The sequence below is a fragment of the Mus pahari genome, chromosome 2 (assembly GCF_900095145.1).
Source record: "Mus pahari chromosome 2, PAHARI_EIJ_v1.1, whole genome shotgun sequence".
NCBI lineage: Eukaryota > Metazoa > Chordata > Mammalia > Rodentia > Muridae > Mus > Mus pahari.
Genome location: NC_034591.1, coordinates 30,331,742 through 30,340,436, shown reverse-complemented (window position 1 = coordinate 30,340,436; position 8,695 = coordinate 30,331,742). Strand labels below are relative to the sequence as shown.

The 8,695-nt window shown below is 48.6% G+C and overlaps 1 protein-coding gene across 1 annotated transcript in view; it reads right to left on the bottom strand.

Annotated features, from left to right (window-relative positions):
• The window catches only part of Nxph1 (neurexophilin 1), a 305,153-nt gene extending 298,125 nt beyond the window's left edge, over positions 1 to 7,028 (bottom strand). Inside the window, exons 1-2 of the mRNA XM_021190237.2 lie at positions 6,198 to 7,028; positions 5,213 to 5,376 (exon numbers count right to left, since the gene is read on the bottom strand). Of these exons, the coding sequence (XP_021045896.1) occupies positions 5,213 to 5,266 (54 nt within the window). The 5' untranslated portion in view covers positions 5,267 to 5,376; positions 6,198 to 7,028. The remainder of the gene's footprint in view (positions 1 to 5,212; positions 5,377 to 6,197) is intronic.
• Between the last annotated feature and the right edge of the window lie 1,667 nt (positions 7,029 to 8,695).

Below are 8,695 nucleotides of genomic sequence, written 5' to 3'. Positions count from 1 at the left end.
GAAAGAAGGAAGGAAGGAAGGAAGGAAGGAATGGAAGGAAGACGCACTTTCTAGCCTGGTGTTTGAAAATGAAAACCCGGCAAACTTGCGGAGCTTGTACTGACTGGCCTGCTGTAAGAGCAGAGGAAAGGAAGGCATGCATATTACTGCTCCTTCCTCAGATTCCCCTTTGACTCTTTGACACCAACACTGGGGGATTTCACTGGCTGGCTGTTAGGATCTCCGGAACTCCAGCCTAAAGGCGGCAAGCACTTCAGTACTCCAGGACTGGGAGAACAGGAAGCAGGCATCTCTTTGCCAGGATGTGGACCTTTCTCCTTTGATGCTCCCAACTCCATTCCCCACCCCTTATAAAATCAAAGAAACCCAGGACAGAGAATTGCTTATTTGAAAAAGCAATATCCATATGCTTTCATCCCTCAAATGCCCTTTTGAAAATATTGTCGACGTCGGTTATTACCAGGACAATGCTGTCAATTTCTGTAGTCTGCAGAAAATCTTCCCTAGGATAGAAAAGTAGGACATTGGGCACCTATCTCAAAAAAAAATCAACCAATTTCCCTTCCACCGGATATATTTTTCACCCAGACAACACTTTCATTAAAGGGAAAATAGCCATCAACAATTTAAAGCCAAATAGAAATCAGCCTCACACAAAAGAAGACACAAATTTAATAGGTTTCTGGGGAAGTACCCGGAACAGAGTTGGTAAATTTCTGGTTTCCTCTCCCTCCTGCTCCCAATGGGTAAGGCAGTATCGTGGGAGCTCACACTAGAAGGTCCAAGGCCATAATAATACTCCTGTAAATGGGACAAAAGGGTGAACTGCCCAAGTGCTTCTCACACCTCCTAGAGCTGCTTTCCTGGCTAAGGTAGGGTTGAGCCTTTTGGGAAAGAACCTGGAGGGAGAAAAGGCCCTCTCCCTCTCCTGAAGAGGCCCAGAATGCACACTGGGACTGACAATACCCCATGATGAGCTGCTGAGGCACAAGGTTCTCAAACTATCTGAGCTTAATCCTGTATCTGGACCTGTGCTCTGGGACACAAAAGGGAGGAAATTCGGCCTAAGGTTGAGACTGGGTAGCTATCTTTATCTACTATGAGAAATAATTTCCAACTGATTAAAGCTTTCAGTGAGCAGCTAGCTTAGTCTCTAAAGGGCAGGAATTATACAGACCTGGTCTGAGTGCCTGCTCTCCTGTTTTCCTTTGGCCTTCCTAGTCCCTAACTGCCATCTTCATGGTGAATTAAATTCACCTGATGTTTTACCTGCTAACAATTGGGCAGTAGAGGCAGGAGCTAAAACACTGTGTCCAAAGGTTTGGAAGAGATTTTCAATTATTGCCTATTTTGACTAAGAAAACAACCAAGTTATTAGCTATTGTAACTCCTAACAAAACTGAAGGTACCTCTCCATTAGGATAGTGCTGTGAATGTTCCAATGACTGCGCTAACATTATCTATCCTTTATTAGACTCCCTGGACTCTATTTCTGAGTAACTTTCCTTGTGTGCTCTGGAGTGCCATCACATCCACTTCACTCTTTGAGATGTCACATTCTCTCCTGGGAGAACCTCCCTCCCTTTTCCCTGGTGTGGTCTTCAGCTTATAAATCCAGTCTCTAACCCTTATTCCCCATTAAAAGCAAACAAACAAACAAGAAACCATATTTGTCCACTTTACCTAGTGTGCACTTTAATTTGACTTAACTGCTATAGTCTCTTTATCTCATTATCTCATATTTAAAATATCTTGGAATCAGTCCAGAGAATAAAGAAAGGAGACTAAAGACTGTAGGACTTTAATAAAGATAACAAGTCATACCAAAGATTTCCTCCTGCTGTTCAGATGTTTAAATCTGAAATACACAACATTTAGTAAACAACAGTTTTCCTTACATTTATTTATACGGGATGGTTTCCTGCCTTGTTTGTTGCTTGTTTGTTTGTTTGTTTGTTTGTTTTTATGGTTAGAGTTTGCCCAGTGGTGAAACTTGAGAATTCAAGATAGTGGTTTTCAGATGTTATACCTGCAGACATGTTTGTTTTCAGATTCCCCTTGCAACAGGAGAGAGAGTGTGTGCTTCTAGTAGGAAACAAGATCGACCCATCTTTCAATAAACACACAGTAAATTAAAACCCTCAACTTAAGACAGACATTCAGAAACCTTTGGGCCAAGAAACACACTTTGTGAGCCTTTACCCCCATGCTGGCTGTGGGGTATACCGAGCTCTGGTCTGCCAAACAGAGGTTTGTCCCTTTGGCTCTCAGAATTCGGAAACACTTAAATTCATGTTCGATAAGCAGTAACATAAAATATCTCTGTATAGGATATCTCTAAACAAGACTTGCTCAACATGTGGGAATTACTCCTTGGGAATTGTGGCTGGGATCCCCTACCCATAAAGGAAGGGTGCACTGGAAACATTAGCTAGGAAGCAAGCCACAGAGTGATCCAGTCATTTAACTGATGGGGTAATTCACAAAAGCAAAGACTTACTTATTAACTCTTCCCTGGCTCATGATAGCTCAAGGAAAAAATAATAATAAAATAATGGCTTTTGTTTTGGTTTAATTTGGGGTTTTTGTTTGGTTCGGTTTTGGGTTTTCTGCCACCTTGCCTTCTTGAGGTTTAACTTGAAGCTGCAGTAGCTAACCTGTATGCATCTGTCTGTAGCAGGATTTTGCAAAGGGCTGAAAAGTCCCGGGATTCAGTCACAAATGAATGCTTGGTTCTCTTGCTGTATGTAGCTGGTGCTTGATGAAACTCACAAAAAAGAAACTCTGTGTGTGTGTGTGTGTGTGTGTGTGTGTTTTCTTCTGATCATTGCTACAGAGTTTTAATCAAGACTCCCTACTTCTTCATTTGCCTAAAACCACCCTAACATTAAGTGCCCAATTCATCCTTTGAAACCCATTTTTATGGTAAAAGTCAGCTTCCTCTTCCAGGAAAACAGCCTGGAATTTTCCTGGCAAATAGCTATGGGGTTGCAATCCCTGAAAGACCATCTTGGGCCACAGCCACCAGTCTTTTGTTTTTGTGGTGTGTGTGGTTTCTAATCCCCGACACACAAAACAACTTTAGATTGGAGAGAAAAGAATGGACTTCTAAATCGCCTTCTCTTTTTTATTGTCCACATTTCGTATTGTTTTGAGTGAAATTGGAAAAATTGTCTCCTTTCTCTGTATTGCCAAAAGGCATTCAGGTAATGAAGTCTGTAACTAAACGGTAATTGAATCAGCATAATTTGCACACTGAATGGTTTTCAAATGCTCCCAGTTTACAATTAAAGGAGAATTAATGCGCTTGTTGTTGAGAATGCCGGCGCATTAGAATAAATCCAGCACTGTTGTTGTAATGAGTGGAAAACGGTTTAACTGCCAACAAACACATTTAAAATTTAACACAACGTATTGATTTCACTTCTGCTTTTGATAGATTATTTTCCAGACTATCGAAATACTCGCTTCAAGCAATAAACTGCACCACAGCTGAGAGCCCTGGCCTTGGGTGTGTGAGCACAGCCCAAGGACATAAGATGTCCAGAGGTTCAAATCGTAAGGTGTGCGGGGAGAAGAGGGGCACGGTTGTTGTGCTGATCAAGGGAATCAAAGGGGTGCCTCCTCTAAGACTTTCACTTTTTCACTTTTCACTCCCTCCCACCTTACCCAATTAAAAAAAAAAAAAGCCTTTGTTTTCTTTGATGGAACTTTCTGCCCTCCAACTCCGGGTCTTCAATGTCAGTGGGCTTACGGGACACAGGTGAAAGCGATAATGACCGAAGGTGGGCAATAGGAAGGACACGTTTTGCATTCGTCTGCTTTCTAGTGGGGGAAAGCACGGACGACCGGCGACAGTCAGACAAGCTGTCTTTTGGATTGGCTGCCCTGGCTTTCACCTGTTTACCCCCAAGGTGTCCTGTGGGCGAGGACATTGATGCACAGCGCCCTCTGGCGTCTGCTTCTGCTACAGTCAGGCGATAAAGGTGCAAAGACTGGCAACGTAGAGGGTTCTTGAGATGCAGCCGGAAGCCGGAACCGGGTAAATACACGTACTCAGACGCGCGCGCATATGTACCGGATTCACAGAACTCTCAGCCCCGCGATCGCAGGCGCCAGAGCTAAGACCGTAAAATACGACCAATTGCAGGGATAGCACAGTATCCGGGCTGGTGGATTCTGAAGCTCTTGGGAATGAAAGACACTAACACCACTCTTAGTCCCATTTATCCAACCGGTTTAGAAAACTCCAGCTGCTACCGCAGCGCCTGCGCTCCTCGCCCCTCCACAGAACACCTTGAGTTCTCGGTGCACTCCCGTGGCCCGGAATCAACTGTGGAGTTCGGAGCACTAGGCTCAACCTCGCCGGCAGAACGCGAATGTCCCTGGCCCTCTGAGAAATCAGACGCGGAGAAAACACCACACTCTCCTAGGCTCGCGGTGACACACAGAGCGATTCTCCTTGCGTCTGTTCTAAGATTGTGTCAAGTCCAAACCTCCGAAAACTGTTTCTGGAGGATCCTGGACAGGGCAAGATTCTCTCCCTAGTGACAAGGCCTGCCATTCCCTAAAAAAGAAGCCCCTCACTGAAACTGTGATTCTGATATTTAATGGCAACTAGAGATCTTGGAAGGAGAGAGAGGGTTACGTTTGCAGGTGTATCTCTGACCTAACTGCCCGCTCCTTTGCTATGTGTCTGGCGGATAAACTTATACCAGCTGCACCCCTGTAAGTCTCAGGAAGTTACCTGCACCTTTTTCATGTGCCACAAATCCAAACTGGGGGAGCTGGGGCAGTGGGGCAGTGGGTAGATTCCTGTTCAGCTCTTCAACCCCACCTCCACCCCCTTTCATTCAAACTAGGTGGGGGGAGAAGTGTTGCTAAGAGTTTCATGATTCCCAATACTTTTCTTCTCTCCTTCCTCCCAAGGCATCCTCGCCTACTACCTCCTGGTTTCTGGACCTGTAAGGTACCGGTAAGCTAGTCGCTGTTAAGACTCATGGCCCGGGAGACGGAAGATAGAGCAAGAAATGAGGATGAGAGCCTGAAAAACTCCCGCAGGAATCCAAACCAAAGTTCTTCCACTCTCTGGGAACACTCAGCTCTCACTGAACTGGCGGCCTCGCCCTCCCGCACCCCCTCCTCTCACCCCAGTTGCTTGGCCTCCAGGTTAGGGAGGTATCTCAAAGATGCCGGTCCGATCGCGACTTACCAAGTAGACGGTGGGCTGCAGGAGGAGAAGAACGTACCAGCACGCAGCCTGCATCCTCCCTCCTCTCAAACTTCCTTGGCGGTGCCTTGGCTGAGTCTTTGTTCCTTCAAAAACATAGATCCACCTGACATCCACTTTACAGAGCAGGGAGCGCTCTCAGCAGCCTAGATACAAATGAAATTAGACATCCCATGACCACGCGAACAAGGCTGATGATCAAGCGGGGGGAAAGGGGGTCTTGGTGTGGAGTGATGGAGTCAAAAAGCTGGGAAGAGGGACGCGAAGATTGGAAAAGCGAGTCAATCCAGCTCCAGGAACAAGCGAGTGCGGTCCGCAGGCGGGCCGGCGGGCGGGCTTGAGCGGTAGCAGGGGGTTCCCAGAGCCCGGCGCGTCTCGGAAGCCAGCGCCGGAACGGCGGAGGCCAGAGGGGGTTAGGCACAGAGAGAGCAGCTCACAGGCTGGTTAGGAGGCCAACTGTCTCTGGCAGCCAGACCTGCCCTAGTGTTTGAAGGCGGGAGGCTGGGACTAAAGGCGGCGGCTGGTTCTTCGCCAGCCCTGGCAGGGTTCACACACGTACACAGCAGCAGAGAGAGATAGCAAAAGCAAGCGAGCAAGAGACTGAGCGAGGGGGGCGCGGAGGGGAAAGGGTAGGTAGAACTGACCCGGATTAGGTACCCGTGAAATGGGGGGTGGGGAAGGGGGGGTGCAATTTGCATATAGGAAAGCGGGGCTCAGTTTACCCATTCGAACCTCCTGAATTACAGATAGACACCCACAATCACATCCCTAGCACTACTTTTTTGAACGAAGGGGCGCTGCCAGTTGCTAACTTCTACAGTAGAAACCTGTCTGGGACTCTGAGGGTCACCTATCAGACATGCCTTATGCCCAAGTAGAGTTCCACCCCGCTGCCCCTTCCTGGTGATGACCACCACCCTGCCCCAAGGTGTCCCTGCCAAGAACGGTGGAGGCGACCGGTACATACCGCACAGGACTGGAGGCAAATGCAGCGAGCAAGGACCGCTCTGAACAGGCTCCATGGAGGAGCTACTACGGCCTGGAGTCTCCAGCGCCCGGGACGTGCCCTCCCTGGAGCTCCGTCTCCATTCTCGGGCGAGGACCGGTCCAGCTGCCTCGTCCAGCCTTGGCGGAGTCGTTGTCCCAGTGCCCGGGTCGCGATTCGGATTGGTCCGCGGGAGCCTAGGCTTGGCACAGTTGGATTCCCGGTGCAGGAAACTTAAGAGGCAAGAGAAGGAGGGGTAGAGAAGACGACGGAGGAAGGAAGAAAGGGAGGGAGAGAGACGAATGCGCCCGGTTGCTGCACCCGACCGACCCGGACTGCCTGTGTTGGCACTGACACCAGCAGCCTAGGACTCCCGGATTTCCGCGGTTGCCAGAGGATAGAGAATGACTTAAGGGGAGGAGACTGGGCAAGTCCTCCGGACTTGAACTTGAGCGATAAGACGAGGACCTTTCGGAAGAAAAAAAAAGCCACACAACAGGCGCGATGAGTCCCAGTTTCTGAAGAAGGGGTGTGGTGGCGAAAATTTGGAAGCTGCAAGCACTGGAAGCAGCCGCAGCTTTACCAGCAAGGCTGGAAAGCCCCAAGGCGATTAAGGAGTGGTGTCGCGGGCGCTGTCCGAGGTCCTGCCCGGCCACCGGGGGACGCTCCGCAGAGCGCGGTTTCAACTCCCCGCCGCGAGTGAGCGGGTTTTCTCCCCCACCCCGTCGCAGCTGGTCGAGCCTACAGCCCGGACACCAACAATTACATTGGCACGTGGGTGAACGACTCCTCAAAGACTAATTAATACCTCGTGTAAATAGATTCCACTCTCAGGCTCTCTGCGGGCCTCCAGGCCCTCAGGGAGGAATAACTCCTGCTGCGTCTCTGGTGGCCAAAGCGCCCCCTGGGGGGAGGGGGGTCCTTGGGAGGAGAGCGACCGCCAGGGGAGTGGCGAGAAGTGAAGCAGGGAGGTGTACAGGGCAACAGTGGGTGCAGAAGAGAGTAAGGTGCCCCAGCTGGCTTCGGGAAGGGCGCTGCTGCCTGGAACTGTAAACCTGTGGCTGCGGTGGCCAGAGGCAGGGATGCTGCGGACTGCCAGCCATTCAGCGAGCGAGGCAGCAGAGAGGACTGTGCGACCTTGGACTCTGGACTCTTCTCCGCGGGCTGGGCAAAACAAGAAAGGGGAATAAATTCTTCTATGTTCTATCTCTCCCTCTCCTTTCTCTCTTGCTCTTCCCCTCTCTCCTTCTCTCCCCTAAGTCTTTTCTGTGCTCTTGCATCTTTTTACTTATGTTTCAATTTTTTCCAAACCCGTTCTCTCCATTATGTCCATGCTTTCCCAAGCACCCACCATTCCCCCTCAAACCTTAACTCTGGTTCTTTCCCTGTGGCCTTCACCATCTCCCACACTCAAGCTTGGGGATCAGCTCCAAGAAGGTTGAGACCAGGTCTTTCCTCTAACATGCCCACTTTCAGGCCACAGGGGTGAACATCAATAAAGGCCTTTCTCGAATGCTAGCTATTTCGCTCTCCATTAGTCAGAACCTGGTCTTGAGTGATAGATACACACTGCGGACAATGTTTTGATGTTAGTCTAGATACACACTGCGGACAATGTTTTGATGTTAGTCTGTAGGAATTGAGTCAACATTTACCTCAGGAGCCTGAGTTCATAGCACCAAATTAGAATTGGGATTTTTAATGAGCATTAGTTTCTCTGCCACCCCACCCACCTCTTGGACACGCCAGGCTCTGTGGATTCTGTTCCAGTCTATGTGTCCCAGACTCAGTGTGCATATTAGACATGTTAATCACGGGCTGAATTCCCTTAGTGAGCTCAGGATACCCAGCAAACATAGTAATGACAGTTGAGCAAAAGTCCCAGGCTCATGAGCAGAAGCCAGAGGATGCCCACTGAGAATCAGATCTTTCCAAAAGGCTGCAAATTAGATCCCACTGCAGGGCTGAGTTTCCTGTGCTTCGAGGCCTGTATTCTCTTCCCACTAGAACTGGCTCTTTAAAAAGAAAACTCTCCTAATTTCCTAAGTTGTACCCTGCCACTGTAATCACTTGGAATTCATTGGGACAGAGTAGGAATGAAGCATGCTTTCTAATGAGGACTCTGGAAAACTCTTTAAAACTAATATACTTGGATTCATAGCATGATGTCAATGCTGACTTGGGTCTTCTCATTTATTAGAATTTTTATGTTCCATAAAGCTTAAAGAAGAGAAATTGAAGTATGGGCACATCTATATCTGCTGCTGAACAGTGAAAACATGGACAATGTTTTAACTAAGTTTCACCCTCTAAGATTCATATTTTAAATATAATGGCCACTTGTCCCCAAGTTCCCAGGTCCTCCCAGTCTGGAGCATAGAACAGGAGTGGATGCCCACCTGGATGCCCAAGCACGGTGCTCGCTCTCATGGGTGAACATGCTTTCTGGCCTTTGGGAAACACAAATGAAGAAAGACAGC